The sequence below is a fragment of the Ustilaginoidea virens genome, chromosome 2, assembly GCF_000687475.1.
Source record: "Ustilaginoidea virens chromosome 2, complete sequence".
NCBI classification, from domain to species: domain Eukaryota; kingdom Fungi; phylum Ascomycota; class Sordariomycetes; order Hypocreales; family Clavicipitaceae; genus Ustilaginoidea; species Ustilaginoidea virens.
This window is the reverse complement of record NC_057317.1, coordinates 2,848,447-2,866,226: the sequence shown is the minus strand read 5'-3', so window position 1 is coordinate 2,866,226 and position 17,780 is coordinate 2,848,447. Positions and strand designations below refer to the sequence as shown.

The following is a 17,780-nucleotide window of genomic DNA, read 5'->3' as shown; positions in this document are numbered from 1 at the left end:
GGCATCGCAACCATTGATGCAATCGCTGGAGCGATTCTTTTGAGCATTGCAGCTAGCCTCGCAAGCGGATTTTCCGAATGGGGGGTTTTAGTCTTGTCTCTCTGACTCTACTCTCAGGATTCGACGAGGCATTTTTGCTCTGGACCCCGTCGTAACCCCGTTGTGACCCCGTCGTGACCCCGTCGTCGCTGCTTGGCCGGGATCGGTCGGATCAGTCAAGCTTGGCCAAACTCAACGAAAGAACGAGAACAGAGAAAGGTATTCCATTTTTCCTGTCATGGGCGGGGGCAACCACCAAGACGGCAACAACATGTCGGCCTCGGCGCGAGAAACGCTTGGCAAAGTGCGTCGAATGATTCCCCCGATGCTTGACAAATTCCACAAAGGTAACCCCCCACCCCCCCCCCCAGCTCCCTCCCGCCTTCGCTCCCTTGCCCAGCTGGGAGATGAAGGCATCCCCAACCGGGCGGGCAGCTCGCGGACGAGGAGGAGGAGGATTCCCGCGTTAACGCCGCGCAGGACAGCTGGGCCGGGTAGCCGTGATTGGCGGAAGTCGGGATTACACGGGCGCGCCCTACTTTTCTGCCATGGCCAGCGCCAGGTTAGGATGCGACATGGTGAGTTTGACGACCTGCTGCTTCGAAGAAAAGGGGGAGGAAGCTTGCGTGGGCGCGGCAAGAAGCTCAGCCGGACGAATTCTAGTCTCACGTCATCTGCACGCCGGCCGCGGCGGCCGTCATCAAGACGTACTCGCCCGACCTCATGGTTCATCCGTTGATGCGCCAGTCCCCGTCGGACGGGGGACACGCTGCCGCCGCCGCCGCCGCCGACGCGGAGGACGTCTCGGCCGGCATAATCGACATGCTGCCCCGGCTTGACGTCCTCGTCGTCGGTCCCGGGCTGGGCCGCGACCCGCTGATGCTGGAGACGGTTTCGCGCGTGGTCCGGGCCGCGCGAGGCAGCCGGATGCCCGTCGTCTTGGACGCCGACGCCCTCCAGCTGGTCCAGCGGGACCCGGACCTGGTCAGAGGATACCGGCAGGCGGTGCTCACGCCCAACGTCGTCGAGTTTGGCCGCCTCCGCAGCGCGCTGGGCCTCGACGACGCGGGCGACGAGGACGGGAGCGAGACGGCCAAGGTCGAGGCTCTGGCCGCGGCGCTGGGGGGCGTCACCGTCGTCCAGAAAGGGCGCAGCGACTTCGTCTCCAACGGGGACGCGACCTTGGTCAACGACATGGAGGGCGGGAGGAAGCGGAGCGGCGGGCAGGGAGACACGCTGACGGGGTCGATTGCCACGTTCCTGGCTTGGCGGAGGGCGTACCTGGACAGGATCTGGGATGTCGGGCGCGATCTCCTGGGGGAAGATGAGTCGATTGGGCTGGCTGCCTTTGGCGGCAGCGCCATCACAAGGGTGAGTCCGTCGTCGTCGTCCACCTGGCTCCGAGCTCAACCTGCTAACGTGGTCGTTCTTATCCCCCTCTCCAGGAATGCTCCCGACTTTCGTTTATTAAAAGAGGCCGGAGCCTCGTCGCTAGTGACTTGACCGACGAGGTTCACAGCGCCTTCTTGGGCTTGTTTGGCGAGGTCGATGGGGATCCGAGCGGGTCGCGACTCTGAATGCCGTGCGGGTGTTTTTTGGTCAACTCGGGGGGGGGGCCATCGTGAGGGGGGGCATTCCTGTGCAAGGGCCAACGATAGACGATAAGATATCACGGGCATCGAGCATGATGCCCGGCAGCTGTTGCGAATGCTGGTTGATGTCTAGTGCCAACTAATGCCTACAAGACCTTCCGCACCCTAGTTCCCTTACAAGTAGTTGAAAGCTGACGCGAATTTCATATCGATGCTGCTGCTGTGCATCCCTGAAACTTCTCCCCCGATATCTATATACTAGTTCCAAGTTTAAACCGGAATGAAGGGAAAAGACACCCAATACGTACGGGACCGTTCTCTGATACCTCAGCCCCCTCCCTCTCCCCCCCCCCCCCCTTTCCCCCATGATGCCGCGGAAAAGTTGCTGCTGCCATAATGTCGAAACACCACGTTCGAAATATAGACCGAGCTTTGCTGTATTAAATCTATGCAAATTCACGGCTTCGCTTGGGCCCTACCAAGGGCTGCCTATGCGTCGACCTGCCTCTGAGAGAAGGCGCTGGGGGGGGATTTTCGAGAAACTCGCGCTCCGGGCCGAGATACATGCCGTGTTGTATATGCATCGGGCCCCGTGACCGCTAGGGAGTGATGACTGCCCATTGCCATCTCGGAACGCCAAACCTTGGGAGTCGAGTACGAGCGCCGTTAAAGGTAAGCGGGAGCGAGTCGGCATGATCAACAGGGAAAGGGGGGATGAAAACCGTGAAAACCGTGAAAACCGTGAAAACCCAGTCATGGTAGCAGGCGGGGTTTGGGTTTGGGCTGCATTGTGAAGCTTTGTATCGGCGCATGCACGAACTATCAACTTCAAATGAGGCCTCTTATTGGGTCTGGTGGGTCCACCCGGTCAATCGATCGGAGCTTGCGCCCCAGTTACTCCGTAGTTCCGTAGTCCATGTCTTGGGTTTCCCAAGGCAGGCAAGGCAGGCAGCACTTGCCGTGGTTGTGCCTCGTATGGTGTTTGGTGTTTGTTGTGTGTTCAGGCAGGTGGCAGCCCAGCCGTGGCAGCCCCACTTCTCGTCCTCCCGTCGTCAAACTCGCAACCTCGACCACCACGGGCCGTATCCGTCGGATGTCGCGAGTATGCGCACGGCCAGCTTTTGTTTTTTTTGTTTTTTTTTTTTTTTGTTGGGGACCGTGCATGTGCAAAATTGAAAGTGATTCCCCCCTTCCCCCCAGCAAGTCAGGCATTTTTCCTTTTATTTCCTTTTTTTTTTTTTTTTTTTTTTTTTTTTGGTTCTCTGTTAGCACCCAGTACTCCGCTCAAAGCGGCCCGTCAGAAGCGACTTCTATTAACGTGCCTGTGACGCGCCCCAACGGGCTTTGGCTTGCCAAGTTGTCGCCAGTTCAAGTTTTTCAACACCCGACGTGTAACCGCGGGGACGCAGGACGCGATAAAAATCAAGCCAAAAAAAAGAAAAAATGGGGGAAAAAGGAAAAAAAAAAAAAAAAAAAAAAAAAGAGAGAGAGAGAGAGAGAGAGAGAGAGAGAGAGAGAGAGAGAGAGAAACAACCGATGCATGATCGAGAGTGACCCCCTCTTCAAAACCTTGTTCCTGCAGAATGCACCACCGCACAAGAGAGACGGCAGGGGAATCTGGGATGAGATTGGCCTCGCAGGCTCCGCAGCCCTGCGAAATGACTTGCAGGAACACGTGGTCAGCATCAACTGCCCATCAGCCACCGTCGGTTGCCGGGGTGCCGGACCGGACTTTGTTGCTGACGTCGCCGAGCTTGGTAAGGATTGGAAGCAAACGAGACGAAACGAGACGAACTGGCCCTTGTGAAAAAAAGGAACGAAAGGGACAAGTCGGACGGGGGGTGGGGCTATGGGCAAAACGTCTGGTTGCATCCCACTCCAGCTGAAAAAGCCCAACTAAAACTGAAAATCTCCCTTGCACAAGCTTGCATTGCAGCTGGTGAAAAGGCAAGGTCTGGTGGGGCAATGCACGACAGCGCTAGAGGGCAGAGACCAATGGCTGACTCGAACGCACACGAAAGAAGAAATATAGAGCTTCCTGCCCAAGCCCGATCTGGGCAAGTTACCACACCACACCCCTCCCCCCTCCTACCCAACCCCCCCCCCTCTTGGCCATCCCGTTGAAGGCAGGCAGGCAGGCAGGCAGGCAGGCAGGCAGGCAGGTGGGGGTGGGGCGGGCGGCGCCGGTTCCGCAAAGCCAACCAGCACCAACAAGTCATCCATCAGCCTCCACATTACCCATTTCGTTGACTAAGCTAAACCGCTGAGAGCAACCTCGCAAGTTGGTTGGCAAGTCGCATGTACTGAATGTAACGCGAGGCATTTATGTTTAAAAAGAAAGACTTGGTAAATTAGATGAAGAATGAGGAGAGAAAAGCTTGGAAGCGAGTGCCCTATTGGAAGATGGTGGAAAGTCACGTGCGAGCATGAATACCTACCTACCTGGTAATCAGCAATCAACTTTATTCCTGGATTCTGAATTTAATTACATAGTTTTACTAGCTCTCCAAACATGCTTCGGGTTTGCGGCGCCGGTGCCATCATCTTTCGCTTGCAGTCAGCTTCAGATCGAGGCCAAAATGCTCAAACTACTAGGAAACCATCCTCGTATTGTGCGAACTCAAGGGGACTGACGGACGACGGAATTCTCCTCGAGTTTGCTCCGAACGGTAATCTGCGTGACTACTACCTCGTGCCTCATCCCGAAACGTCGCTTCAGCAACGTATGACCTGGTGCGTGCAAGCTGCCCAAGGCATAAACTACATTCACTCCACCAAGCGGGTCCGTCCTTCACTGCCATCTCCGCCACGACAATCTCCTGGTGTGGACGACAACCTCGACCTCAAGCTTGCCGATTCTCAAGGCCAGCACTTGTCCGCAGACGGCGTCGCTCTCCTCGATGCCTTATCCCTCGAATCCTCCAAATCATGCCCACCTCGAACCCCTGCAGATCGCGCACGAGTGAAAACAGACTTGTTTGCGCTTGCAAGTACAGTGTGCTTACTTCATCATGATGGGCCATGAGGTGTTCCCGGATTTGAACGGCACCGACGACGGAAGAGGAAATCGAGCGCCGGTTTCGTGGGCGAGAATTCCCCAACGACCAGAGCAAGCATGCGTGTCATCGGGTCGCCTCGAAATGCTGGAATTAGCTGTATCGGTCGGCGGAACAAGTCTTGGCTAACCTGAAGAATATACAGAACGCCCCTTGCACACGGTGAGGGGCTGGACGGGCTGTCTATGCAAACCTCCGAGGCCCTCGAGGGCGAAAGTCCCCAACTCATGGACCCGTGGCTTAGTGGTATTTGCGATGCGGCGCAAGCGGCTTCAAGTACCCCCGCGTGTTCGGCAGCTCGTTGGCTACGATTGAACAAGGTACAGGTCATTTATACTCGGTCCGTTGTTCTGTTGGCTCGCCCGTCATTTTCGAACCTTGCGAGACTCAGTTGTCAAGCGAATAACTACTACCTTCATTATGCTAATGCTCTAGCCACGTTGTCCAATCTGCTGATGCGAGCCCCAATCCGCTCTTGCCAAAATCAGGTCTTCTATTAGTATCATCACCCATTGAGGTCAATGATGTAATGATCGGGTAGCCAACTTGAGTCGTCTTTTTCCACAATTGCAAGTCGAGACAAAGCTACTTATGCAGGATTAGAGCTACGATTTCCTGGTCTTGAGCCTGGTGACCTTGGGAATCCCATATCTGGGCCACATGCTCGGTGTTCGGGGGTCAACCGCGGGTCACGTGATTGTCGCTGCTCGAAAATCGCCACCAAGGCTGAATTCATCCTACCCCTGGTCATAACGGCTGGGGAAAATGACGGGTCGGTTGATGTTGATTCCCTCCTCATCGGGTGCTAGCGCGGAGCCGCTCCATTGTGTCATGACTCTGTTATCCGGAGCGACAGGGAATCGGATTTCCCAAGGTGCAACTCGAATCACCCTTGTCAAAGGCCCGGGTTTCTGGGACAGAGCTAGGCTCAGCTAGCTAGGCTTAGCTAGCTAGGCTTAGCTAGCTCTGGTGGGAACTTGGGTGCCGTGCCTTTGAGCCAAACCACGATGGGCAGCTGGTAACAACATAGTCTGGTACCACTAGGTTGGTATGTAGGTTATGCAGCGGCGACGGCCGGGGTGACCTTCAGCCTGCGCTGTGCGGCATCCTGTGGAGTCCAAGCACTCACTGCTCGGTTATCTTCCGGCAGTTCTCGCGTCAAAATGGCTCGGTACTCCGTAGTATACGAGGAATTGACGAACGTTGTCTCCTCCGAGGCAGCAGGATCCTATGTACCTTGGGAGGCACCGTAGGTACTGCTGTGCCCCGTCGCGAGGGCGTCTCAGCGCCCGCGCCCCAGCCAGCGTGCTTGAGTGACGGTTTGCCAAGTGGTTGGGCGCAGAAGAAATATGCAACGTGGTTGAGGGAGGAGACAACAACAACAACAAGGTGAAGGAAGGACTAGGACTGCATTGGTTCCGGAAGACTACTCGGTAGCAGGGCCATGCATACGACGGGGCGGGCACCTCAACGGTCAACGGTCGGATGTTTGTTTGTTGTTTGGGGAACCGGGAGGACCGAGTCACCCAGCCGGCAGCCGGAGTCTGGACAAAAGGACCAGACTCGGGCGAGAGTGAAGAAGGCTGGACTTGGGGACTGGACGGCTCCAGGTTTGGGCTCGAGTTGACGGAAGCTGTGTTGCCTTTTTTCTTTTTCTTTTTCTTTTTCTTTTTCTTTTTCTTTTTCTTTCCCTTTTCCTTCTTCTGTCTCTTGTCTCCTTCCCTCCCCAATCCAATGTTGAATGTTCCTTCTTCCAACGTGGGTCGGCCAGCCCCCACACTGTCGATGCCGTGATGCCAAGGCAGGAATCACCAGGAAGGGAGCAAGTCAGGTGCGTACGAGTACGTACCTAAGGTACATACCCGCCGGGGTGGGGCTGGGGGAGGCGTGCAATGTACGGATTAGCAAGACCTCAGCCGCAGGTTTCCTCCCGCCTTTGCGAGTCACCCACCCACCGCTTATCGGCATTCTCGGGCTTCAAGTCAACATGCTTGGGGAGGAAAGCTGGTCCTGGAACCCCTGGCCCTAATCAATCCTCCATGGACCAGACTTGACATGGCTGCGTGTCTCGTCTTGCCGTAACACCCGCAACACCCGCAACGCACACCAGACGGCGGCTTTGTTTGAGCATGGGGTCGTACCCGAGCACGGAATATACAAGTACCTGTACCTAAGCTAGCTGGTAGGCAGGCTGTGGGCACAGACTGGCTGGGCCTGGCTGGTGCCTGGCATGAGGCAGCCACTGCCTGCTGGGCCGGAGGCTAGGCGCATGTATCCTGCACTAACTCCGTAAGGTGCCTACTAATCTGCATGGAAGAGGCCCTTGCAGCCCTGCTTGCGGCTCTGGAGTCCGAGACAAAGTCTGGTCTGGACAATCAATCGATGCCAACCAAGACGGTCAATGCTCCTCCTCCCCCGTACTTCTAGACCGGACCGGACAAAGTTGCAAAACCAGGACTCCAGCGGCGGTTTCGAATTTTCCCCCGACCAGCCGGCGCTAGGCGGACGGCCGGCCCGCCCCATGCCAATCCTGGAAATTCGGCCACGGGAAGGCGATCTACTGAAGAAAAAAAAAAAAAAAAAAAAAAACTGGGGAGTGGGACAGACGGCAAGAAAGCGACGGCAAGACACAAAATAATAAATAACGAACGGACCGGGACTGGCGTGTCCCGAGTCCACCGTGACATGTCAGCATTCCCACGACCACGACGTCTCCTTATTCTGTGGTTTGCTTCCCAGCAGCGGTTAAGAACTCAACTCGTCGTTCCTCTTCCCCGTCTTTTTTTTTTCTTTTTCTTCTTCTTCTTCTTATTTTCCCGATCTCTTTGATTTTATTATGATTATGATTATGATTATTATTATTTTTACCTTTTCCCCTGCTCGCTGCGGTTATTCCAGCCCGGGTGGCTTTCAGGGTCATGTCGGATCAATGAGACAGTGCGCTGGCGCCTGAGGACGGGCCGACCGGGGGAATATTGCGTTTTAAAAAAAAAAAAAAACCACATCCTGGACTTCAGACCCCCATGCTTGGTCTGGGGAACGAGGCCTAATTGCTTTATTCAAAGATACAACGCAGTACTCCGTAGAAGCTAAACCTAAGATAGCACTCATCCCCTTGCATATATTTTTCTATGCCAAGTGACTTTGGTTGCATTTCACGACTCGAAGCTTTTCGCTATAGCGGCACGCCGGCATGCATCGCGATGAATAACTCAAAAGATTGACCATCTCAAAGGGTCAAGAGAGAGAGAGAGAGAGAGAAAGAGAGAGAGAGAGAGAGAGACAGAGTACACTGTGTCGCGTGTCACGTGTTGCGTGTCGCGTGTCGCGGAATGCAGCCAATTACAGGAAACGAGCATGGTGGGCCACGCGCAAATAGGCGGAAGCTCTCAAGATGGTAATTTATCCTAAAGTGCTATCAATTGCATCTTTATATTTCTACTTGAATTAAGATGATGGCGCAGTGTAGGGCGATATCACACGGCGTCAGTTGAATTCCCAGGCGCAAGACACGACACGCCGACGCCGGCCTGACTGACATGGTCCACCTTTGCCGTGTTTTTGGCCTTTTTCAAGCAAGTCCACCCGTCAGGCCAACCCTGCACAGAGACAACATTGAAGACATTGAAGGTTGGCAGGGGTGGGCGTGTCGCTAGCTAGCACGACGTGCAGGCAGCCCAATGTGTCTTGGAGGTTAAGTGGCCCAGGTGCTTTGAGTGGAGGGCGGCGCGGGACTCCCGTCATTCCCCGGCCCCACGCCCCGCTGTTTCTTTTTATTCCTTCCTCATGTCATTATATATATATATATATATATATATATTTTATTTTTTTTTTTTACTTTTTTTTCCTTTTTTTCCCCCCTCTACTTTCCCCTTTCGCCCTAACGTCCTGGAGCTTGACGGAGATGGACAAGTCTGAGAGCAAAACATCCTTGTTGTCTTGGACTTTGTTTGGCGGGCTTTTGTGTGCTTTGTGTCTCTTATTCGGGCTGCCCAGTTTGTATTGTTCCGCTGGGAACCCTTGCTGACGACCCGGGAACGTGGGTTGACTGTTTCTTTTCCCTAAGTTTTTTTTTATCCCTATTTTAATTTGTAATTTTTTTTTTTTTTTGCTCTCCTTTTTTTTTTTTTGCCCCCCCTCCTTCCTTTACCCGCTCCTTGAAGTCGGGACAACGATGCAGAAGCGGGAGCGGGCGGGCGGGCGTGAGTTGAGTTGTCAGAGGTCAGGGCCTCAGTCGTCATGTCCGTGTGTCTCTGTGTGAATGTCGTCTGTTAAAACCTCCGGCACACCCAGGACCACCCGCCCAACCCTTCTATTCCCAGGATGCCCACAGGCACAGGGTCGACCGACGTTGATCTTGGTCGCTCCAGTCACCCACCACCACCCAAGGTACATGTACCTTGACTGGTACCTTACCCCAGCGAGGTACCTATCTACGAATTGCCGCCACCAATGACGCTGTGAGCCAAGTCCTCCTCGCCTTCCATCTCTCGACAGCGCCCGTTTGAGCTGGTAGCTCCTTCCCAAGAGTGCGAACCGGTCTCGCTTACGGCCGGAGAGGAAGACCCGTCACTTCCATCGCATCATTGATTTTGATTGATGCCTTGCCCTCTCACTTGATCAACGGCAGCCACCCACGGCTCCTTGACTTGATCCTCTTTGAACCCCAGACGCTCGGCAATCTGGTAGTTGACTTGACGCCTTTTAGTGCATGCCCCGGACGCATGTGCTGTTGTTGTTGCTGCTGGTGCTGGTGTATTCCGAGCGTGCCGGTACAATAGAAGCGATATCCGAAGACAAGCCCGAGGAGGGAAAAGGAAAAGGAAAAGGAAAAGAAAAAGAAAAAAGAAAACGAGAAAAAAAAGGGAAAAAGAAAAGAAGCACTGCCAGGAAAGAAAAAGCGAAAAGAAGGCAAAGGGAAAAAAAAAAACAGGCGACTGGTCGTATCAAACGCTTCGACACATCTGGTTCGTGCCGCGTTACTTGTGCACCTGCACCACCAAAACATCTCGGGATCATGAGACTTGGGAGACTCCGGAGATTCCGTACAGAAAACTCCCCATCTCAAGCCGCGAGCTGCGTCGTTACACAAACTGCGTCGTGCTGTGAAGCCGCTCGCCAAACGCTCGACTTGCCTGGTCAGCTTTCCTGGTCAGTTTTGATTCACATTCGCGTCACCGAGCTCAACCAACACGAAGGAAAGAACCACCACTCTTCCCCACGATTCACAAATCACAATTTTCTTCTTTTGTCTTTCACTTGTAGAGCAAGTAGGGACGGTCTTGGCATAAAAACCCGGGCAAGACAAGACTCCTCTTGCCCTCAGCGCCAACCACACTCTTCAACACACATGCTCGTCAATTCCCCGTCTTTGACCATCGGAACACACACACACACGGGCAAAAACCATGCGCAACGGCTTGGAATGCCTCGAGAGGCTTTTCACCTATAAGCGAAAACCATCTCGCTCTTCAAATGGAGGAGCTGACCTTGTCAGTCAACCACCGGGTCAGAGGTTTCCCTCACCTTCATTTATCCGGCCCAAGACAAGTCGAATGACTGCGCGCGACGAGGTTCGCTTGCGACGAGCCACAGGACGGTCGCCTTCTGTTCCAGAAATTCTGGCAAGTCAACGAATGACCCGTGGTCACGCCTACAACTCGCTTCCAGCAGATGGCAACTGCCAGCTGAGGTACAAATCGGTGTCATCTCCGTCCTTTACTCACCGACAAGCGGAGACCTTGGTGGCTGGACTCTGCGAATTCCAATTTCCCAAGCCTACCGCCCAGAACGGCGACTCGTGTTCGTCATCACACTCGTTCGATACGACGAGGCTGGCTGGAGTTGCTCGACTTCCTAGCCCTCGCTGCTGCTCCCCACTGGAGAGTTCTCCCTCAACACCCAGGTTGAACAACCCCCCGTCGCCTCATCTCGAGGACGTCGGCAGTGCATCTCAACGCCCCATCGCAAAGCCAGGAAACCCCAATCTTCCAGCCTGCCCCCCAACTCCTGCTCGGCTTCCTAACGAGGCATCACGCTCAGGTGCACAATTGCGAGGCGTCAGGTCGGCCGATGCTCTTGACAAATCTCCGTTCAGAGTTATTGAAGATCGGATGGGCGACCTGTTTGATCGGTGGTCTCTCAACAGATCATACAGCCAGTCGAGTATTGCCCCATCTGCCCATTCGTTTTGCAGCTCTACTTTGAGGGAGCCCGGCGTGAAGGAGTTTCTCAATCTCAGCGATGACGACATCGCGGAATCTGCGCCAGAGAGTCCGGCCCTGGGTCCGCTTCGGCGATTGACGACATCGGCCCTACCTCCAATGGACCTGTCCATATCATCGTCGGAGCCACTGGCATCAGCGCTGCTAACGCTGACGCCCCCTCGCGCAAGCCGGCCTGCTGCCGCAGCAGCCTTCGAAGCCGCAAGAATCGCCAGACGCCACGATTTCGACTTGGTCTACGTTGTCAATCTTTGGCCAGACACGTCGAAGCCCATCCATGGCCATGGTACACAAAAGCCCATGATTGGGCGGCTCCTGGCGGCGCACGGCTTGCATCATGTGCCTTCGCCCCTGCAGGTTGCTGCCGATGTCCACTCGAGAATTCTTCGAGCCGATGGCTGGATCGAGTATCGGAATCATGAAGCCATGCCGCAAGACTTTGCACGCGGGTACGCCTGCGCATTTTACACGGGCCAATACCCCCGGAACCCCTCGGCGCGATGCGCTAGTCCAGTCTCGGGAGTTCGTCTCTCGGAGAGAATTGACCGTGGCATTGTCTTTGCGGCCTATCGCAAGCCTCGCGATGGAAATGGTGGGCTCGGTCGCGACCTTGGTGAAGAGGAGCTGGGGGAGCTGCATCGAGATGCTGAGGCGCTGGTTGAGATGGTACTCGACATTCACGTCGCAAACAGAAATCGCCAGCAAGCTTGGCGAGCGTCATTAGCCGATGAGACGGGCCCGATTCCGGCGCAACCAATCGAGGTTGCATGAACTGCAGATCCGTTTGATGAGCTTCTGCGGGCGAACCGTTGGGCTCGAGCCTCATTCCTACCCTGTCATCCCTCCCCCCTCCCCCCTTTTTCGTTTTCAAAACAAACCAAAACAACCCCTCCGACACTGCAGCGTAACAGGGCTGGCAATTTTGTCGTCTTGTTTTGCCAAATTTCATAGCATAGTGGTGGCTTGCTTGTCTTTTTTGTTTTCCACATGATACCTTGAGGGTGGCTCATCTTAGTTTCGGAAAAGAAAAATGTGGACGATTATATATGATTATGATTGAGCGTCGAGACTGTCCCCTTCTTTCTTTGTCCCTCTCTTTCCTTTCTCCTTTTCTCTTTCTTCTTTCACGAGTTCATCTACTTGCCCAAGCTGATGCAGACATGGTCTTGCCAACTTGAGCTAGGCGCCCGGAAAATGGGGCCGTTGGGATTGATCAACTATTGTGGAGGACCGGTTGACGTGGTTGCAGCGAACGGTTACAGGATGGGCATGAAGGGGCATGAAGGGGCATGAAGAGGCATGAAGAGGCATGGGGAGGTATGAAGCATACCCCTGGTGTGTCCCAGCGGGATCCAGACGCCAGGTTCGTAGGTAGCAATGGCCTCGCTCGCGATTGAGTAGATTAGCCTATTGAAATACAAAAGCATATCCTATGAGCAAGAGAGTGTGCCTGGTCTGCTTGTCCTGCTTTGTTGGGGCCCAAACACGGCTCGTGCAGCCATTTGACTGCAACAGTAAGATGGGATTTTGTTGGCGATCCCACCATGTCTGCCTGCCTGCCTGCCTGCCTGCCTGCCTGCCTGCAAACGTAGCTGCGTCGCCGCCAACGTGGCAGGGGCAATCTTTCCCAGAGGAGAAAAGTACAGGTCTGGTAGACTACAACGCTGGCTGCAAGGCCGCCACGCTGCAGGCGCTCGCACTTGGCTGGGGGGGGGGGGGGGGGGGGGCATGTTGCAAAGTCGCCCACACACCGCGCGGAACCGGTCTTGGGGACGACGGAGTCCCGGACGCGCCGCGGCGACAAACGTAGCGGCCGAAATACCTGGGTTCCGTGATCGAGACGAGACGAGACGAGACGAAGCGCCCCGCAGCAGGATTTGCACGCAATCGGGGCTGATGATGGCTTGGGCCCGCGCGACAGCAAACACGGCAGACAAGTCGGGGGCCACAGGGACCTACATACCTCCCTCTGGCGACTTTGCCAGTCAGTGGCTGGACTGGCTGGGCCATGTGACGGCGGGGGAACGACGACGCCGGATGGGGTGACTCTGGGATGCGCGGGTGGAGTAAATATATCTGGTCGATTCGCCAGCCCAAAGGGGGGAGGAAAGGCTGCTTCTCGTGCAAGGCGTTCAAGGGGACGGGCGAGGGCGTGTGTGATGAAGGCGAGGTTGCAGGGACGCTGCATCGCACCTGGCGTTGCTGTGAATAAGTCGCTATGCAGCACGCTGGCGATGGCAACTTGTAAAAAAAAAAAAAAAAAAAAAAAAAAAAAGCTGGGAGCGTGCCTGGGCAGGAGATTCGGAGTCTTCCAGGTCTGTACGGTAAAAAAAAGTGACGTTTCGGTCGTACAGAAGCGTCGTGAGCACAGCACTGGGCCTTGTTGCCCACTCACTCGGTCGGGCAGAGTCGGCCTTTGCTGTTTCTGAGACCGCAAGGGGCCCATTGCTGATTGAGGAGCTTCCCCTACATTCAACTTGTCCAACATGACTTTGGCACCTGGCAACGGGTGGGAAGATGGCGTCGGCCGCAATTAGGCCACCATTCCCCCTCCCGGGGGGGCCTGCTCTTAGTCGAACGGGATTCGCCGCAGGGCAGCTCCCTGGGCGCCCTTCCTCGTCTCCTGTGCGGCTGCGATGCTGCTGGGCACCTTGATGCCGCAGCAATCCCCCCACCCGGCACCATCGTGAGCGGCACCGTGGTGGGCGTGGCCCGAATGGTCGGCCGCGTGCAAGGCTGCGCCACCAGCCTGTCCACCGCCCTCTTGCTCCTCGCTCGCGTCATCCTGGCTCATGCCTTCCGGGGCGGGGACCAAGGAGCCGAACAGGAAATGCTGCATCACGGGCAGCTTGCCCAGCACCTCGGCGACAAACATTCGCCGCATCCCGCCGTCAATCTTGGACCACGACCTGGCCGAGGAGATGTCGTCGAGCATGGGGCTGTGCCACCGCAAGCCCTTGACCGTCTTGGTGCTGTTGACAAAGGCGACCTGGCCGAGGTACAGGTAGTCGTCCCCAAACTCCTCAATCGTCAGTTGCTGGTGGATCGAGCGCGGCGTGATGTAGGGATGGTGCAGCAGCTGAGAGGCGCCAAAGAGAAACGGCAGAAACTGGTAGTCGTCCAAGCCCCATACGCCGTGCGACCCCGCCGGCTCGAGGTAATACGACATCTGGACGGTGCGCATGAGCGACAGGTAGCGCGGGAAGATGGCGAGCGTCACGGGCCTGAAGTCGGTGCGTCGCAGGAGGCCAAGCTGATGGAGGCAAAGCAGCCACGTCATAAAGTTGAGCTCGTGCCCCGAGCCGTAGTCGATGCGGCCGTGGTCTCCAAACGACTGCTCGAGGTACGTCGACACCTCGGCGACGGCCTCGTCTTGGCCGACCCCCAGAGCCGCGTGCCATCGGGGAGACGCTTCCGACACCAGGTCGATGAATCCTCTAAAGGCCTTGTTGCCGAAGCGCGAGCTTCCTTGCTCGTCAGGTGGAGACTGCGACACGAACCCTTCTGCCTCGTCCAAGATGCCCAGGAGGGCCCTGGCCGTGTCGCCGAGGTCCTCCTTGTGGACCGCCGAGCAGGGGGTGTCCACGACGCTGTCGGCCAAGCCAAAGATCCAGGCTTTTATCAAGCGGCACGTCGGCGACGCGAGAAAGGTTTCGTGATCTCTCGGCGACAGGATTCTGCGTTGGGGGACGAGATAGCTCCAGCTGGCCGAGGTGTTGGGGGGCGGGGGCAGTTGCGGTGTGTCGGGAACGGGCGTCGGGTTGGACGGTTCCTGTCGTCGACGGCGGGGTTCAAGCTTGGGGATTCGGCTCATGAGGTCGGGCGAGGTGGTTGCGGGGCAGGCATCGCCGACAGGTGACGCCGGTGAGACGGGATGTGGCGAGGCCATGACTGTGGTCGATGGTGATTGATTGTCTGGCGGATGGGACAAGGCGGGCTGCGAGGTCGATGGTAGGAAACTCGATAAAGTTGGAAGCTGGGGGGCTGGAGGCTGGATGATGGAGGCTGGATGGATGATGGAGGCTGGATTGATGATGGGATGCTGGATGGATGATGGAGGCTGGATGGATGATGGAGGCTGGATTGATGATGGGATGATGGATGATAGAGGCCGGATGGATGCTGGATGCTGCAAGCTGCAAGCTGCAAGCTGCAAGCTGGAAAGCTGCTCGTCGCCAAGTCGCTGTCAGTTGCCGAGCCTGGCCCCGCCAGCTGACAAGGACCCACCAGACCCGACTTGACCCGTTCCACCGGCGGGGACGTTTCGTTTTCAATTTCAATTTGCTTGCCAAACCACCAAAAAGCCGAAAAGCCAAGCTCGGCTCAGATTAAGGTGGCGAAGGCGAAGGCGAAGGCGAAGGCGAAGGCGAAAATTCAGCAAATCTAGAGCCAACGACGCCAACGACGCCAACGTCGCCCAGTGCCGGGCGCATGCGACGAGAATGACTGCATCTTCCGAGCCGCTCGCCGAGCTGTCCCCCTTGCCAAAGGCAGACGGCTCTGCTTCCTTTTCGCACGCCGGCTACGTCGTCACCGCCGCCGTCAACGGTCCGATCGAGGCGCCGCGTCGCGATGAGAATCCCTTCGAGGCGTTGGTGGACGTGGTGGTCAGGCCATCGGCAGGAGTCGGAGGTAACGAGAAGCAACCTCCTCCCCCCTCTGCCGACCTCTTTTGAGCCCGCCGTCGGCAGCTTCTAATCCCGTCGGGAGCAGGTCCTCCCGAGAGACAACTCGAATCCATTGTGCAGTCCGCTCTCCGACAGCTCATCCCCGTACGAGACTTCCCCCGGTGCATGATCCAGGTCACCCTCCAGGTGATGCAGACGCCGGGAAACGCCTACCAAAACACCAAGCTGGTCCATGCTCAACTGGTGAGCGGCGCTGCCGTGACCCCCCACCCCCCCCCCCCCCCCTGGGGTCCTTGGTCGCATGTTCCCGTTGCGACTAACAGTTTTGACTCTGCTCTGCCCAGAACCTGACCATTATACCGGCCTTGCTGCATGCTGCCATTCTGGGCGTTTTGACAGCTGCGATCCCGCTCAAGACAGTGGCGGCAGCCGCAGCGGTCGCCGTCTCGGCCCGCTCCAAGGACTTGATTGTCGATCCAAGCCCCGACGAGGCAGACAAGGCCGGCTCCGTCCACGTAATGGCTTTTACAAGCAACCAAGAGCTCTTGCTGGCCGAGAGTTCGGGTTCATTCTCCGTCCAGGATTGGGACAAGGTTCTCGAGACGGGAAGACAGATATGCTGTCAAGCCCAAACATCAGGACCTGACACGGCTATGACGGGCGCAGAGCTCGCGTCTCCCAGCATCAAAGCGTTCATCCGATCAGTCATGGGAAAGAGCTCTGCTGCAGATTTTCAACGGAAGTGACGAGGGAGAGCACGGTTCAAAGAGAAAAAGAAACTTTGAAAGACAGACGGGACACCTGAGCCAACGGGCATACGGAGTACATGAAACACGTTGTTCTTCTGGGCGGGGATACCATGTGTCGGTATCCAACGACAAGGGGGAAAGAAAAAAAAGAGAAGAGAAAAAGGAAGAGAAAAGAAGACATGGAGCCAAGCAGGAGGGGTCAAGCTCAGTGAGGCAGCAGAATCCCGGCCAGGTCATGCTTGGGCCACAGACGGACCAGGTTGAACCGGTTGAACCGGTTGAAGCCGCCGCCGCCGCCTCCCATAACCACCACACCATCACATCACAGGTCGAGGGAAGAAGCAAGCGTGGTGGGGGTTTTCTTGGGTGTGGTCTTGTGTGGTCTTGGATGGCATGAGGCACGGGGTTGTTTGTTCGGTTGCTGCATCAAGCCAGGCTAGGAATATGCGGTGAAAACGGGCTTGGATTGCTGCAAATCGCACACCCTGATCAGGCCTGGACACGCTTACACGTCCACACGTAGAAACCTGCGCCGCCGTGCGCACTGGCACTGGCACTGGCACTCTTCATGGGGGGGTTCGATGTTGCTGGTCGCTATTTCAATCGGCAAGGCCCGCAATTAGAAGCCCGTCTGACACGAATTTCTTGTGAGACATGGGAGAACTACTCCGTACCTAGGAAGAAGAAGGCATGCCAGGCGGTTCACCCCGACGTAAGACCCCGAGGACACCTGATGGAGCCAGCATGTCGGCGCCGACGGTGATGATGATGATGATGATGATGATGATTGATGTAGACATAAGCAACCACGCAACCACGCAACCACGCAACCACGCAACCACGCAACCACGCAACCAGACTGGCAGGAGCCAATCAATCAGGCGCGCTGGTCTCGGCTCAGCGGGCCTCTGGCAATTTGGCGTCTTATTATTATGCCGCGTCTTATGCCGCGTCTTATGCCGCGTCTTATGCCGCCAGCATCTTATGCCGCCCGCCAGCGTCTTATGCCTTATGACACCCCTCCTCCCCCCCCCAAAGGTCAATGCCAATACCCAGTTCTGCATCGACTGACGGCCAAAATGCAAGGCCTGGCAATTTCCAGAAAAGCCGCGTCGATATGAAACCCCCCACGCAGCTACCCGACAGTCTCAGTCTCTGTCTCAGTCGTCTTTCTCACGTCTCTCACGTCTACGGAGTAGTCAGTCGTCCGTCTCACGTCTCGTCCTCGTTCTTTCTCAGCAGCTTACATGTATGTACACACCCACTTGGCAAACCCCTGGGTCGGTTATCCCCTGCGTCGACATCCCCCTGCGGCCTGCTTGCCCCACCCCTTTCTTCACGCAACCTTTCTTTGTTCCAGGCCTTGCATGCGGCCCCCTGACTGACTTGACTGACTGACTGATTGACGGCCTGACCAGACTGCTTATGGCTGCTGCACCGAGGATCCTTCGATTTACTGGGCGACAACTCCACCCCTTCCCTTCCGTCCACT

The 17,780-nt window shown here is 56.2% G+C and overlaps 6 protein-coding genes across 6 annotated transcripts; 5 read left to right on the top strand and 1 right to left on the bottom strand.

Annotated features, from left to right (window-relative positions):
- Nucleotides 1-277: 277 nt before the first annotated feature.
- Nucleotides 278-1,616, top strand: UV8b_02551 (uncharacterized protein; the record flags this gene model as incomplete). Its single annotated transcript, XM_043140049.1, has 4 exons — nt 278-386; nt 520-617; nt 703-1,410; nt 1,485-1,616. The coding sequence occupies 4 exons, from the start codon at nt 278-280 to the stop codon at nt 1,614-1,616; spliced, it is 1,047 nt and encodes a 348-aa protein (XP_042995983.1).
- Nucleotides 1,617-3,171: 1,555 nt separating this feature from the next.
- On the top strand, nt 3,172-3,438 carry UV8b_02550 (uncharacterized protein; the record flags this gene model as incomplete). The annotated part of the gene is made up of 1 exon (XM_043140048.1): nt 3,172-3,438. One exon carries the CDS (start codon nt 3,172-3,174, stop codon nt 3,436-3,438), a length of 267 nt encoding a protein of 88 aa, XP_042995982.1.
- A 705-nt stretch (nt 3,439-4,143) lies between these two features.
- UV8b_02549 (uncharacterized protein) lies at nt 4,144-5,440 on the top strand (the record flags this gene model as incomplete). Its single annotated transcript, XM_043140047.1, has 3 exons — nt 4,144-4,607; nt 4,833-5,007; nt 5,291-5,440. The coding sequence occupies 3 exons, from the start codon at nt 4,144-4,146 to the stop codon at nt 5,438-5,440; spliced, it is 789 nt and encodes a 262-aa protein (XP_042995981.1).
- A 4,655-nt stretch (nt 5,441-10,095) lies between these two features.
- On the top strand, nt 10,096-11,682 carry UV8b_02548 (uncharacterized protein; the record flags this gene model as incomplete). Its single annotated transcript, XM_043140046.1, has 1 exon — nt 10,096-11,682. One exon carries the CDS (start codon nt 10,096-10,098, stop codon nt 11,680-11,682), a length of 1,587 nt encoding a protein of 528 aa, XP_042995980.1.
- Nucleotides 11,683-13,480: 1,798 nt separating this feature from the next.
- Nucleotides 13,481-14,800, bottom strand: UV8b_02547 (uncharacterized protein; the record flags this gene model as incomplete). The annotated part of the gene is made up of 1 exon (XM_043140045.1): nt 13,481-14,800. One exon carries the CDS (start codon nt 14,798-14,800, stop codon nt 13,481-13,483), a length of 1,320 nt encoding a protein of 439 aa, XP_042995979.1.
- Nucleotides 14,801-15,353: 553 nt separating this feature from the next.
- On the top strand, nt 15,354-16,285 carry UV8b_02546 (uncharacterized protein; the record flags this gene model as incomplete). The annotated part of the gene is made up of 3 exons (XM_043140044.1): nt 15,354-15,543; nt 15,625-15,782; nt 15,884-16,285. The coding sequence occupies 3 exons, from the start codon at nt 15,354-15,356 to the stop codon at nt 16,283-16,285; spliced, it is 750 nt and encodes a 249-aa protein (XP_042995978.1).
- Between the last annotated feature and the right edge of the window lie 1,495 nt (nt 16,286-17,780).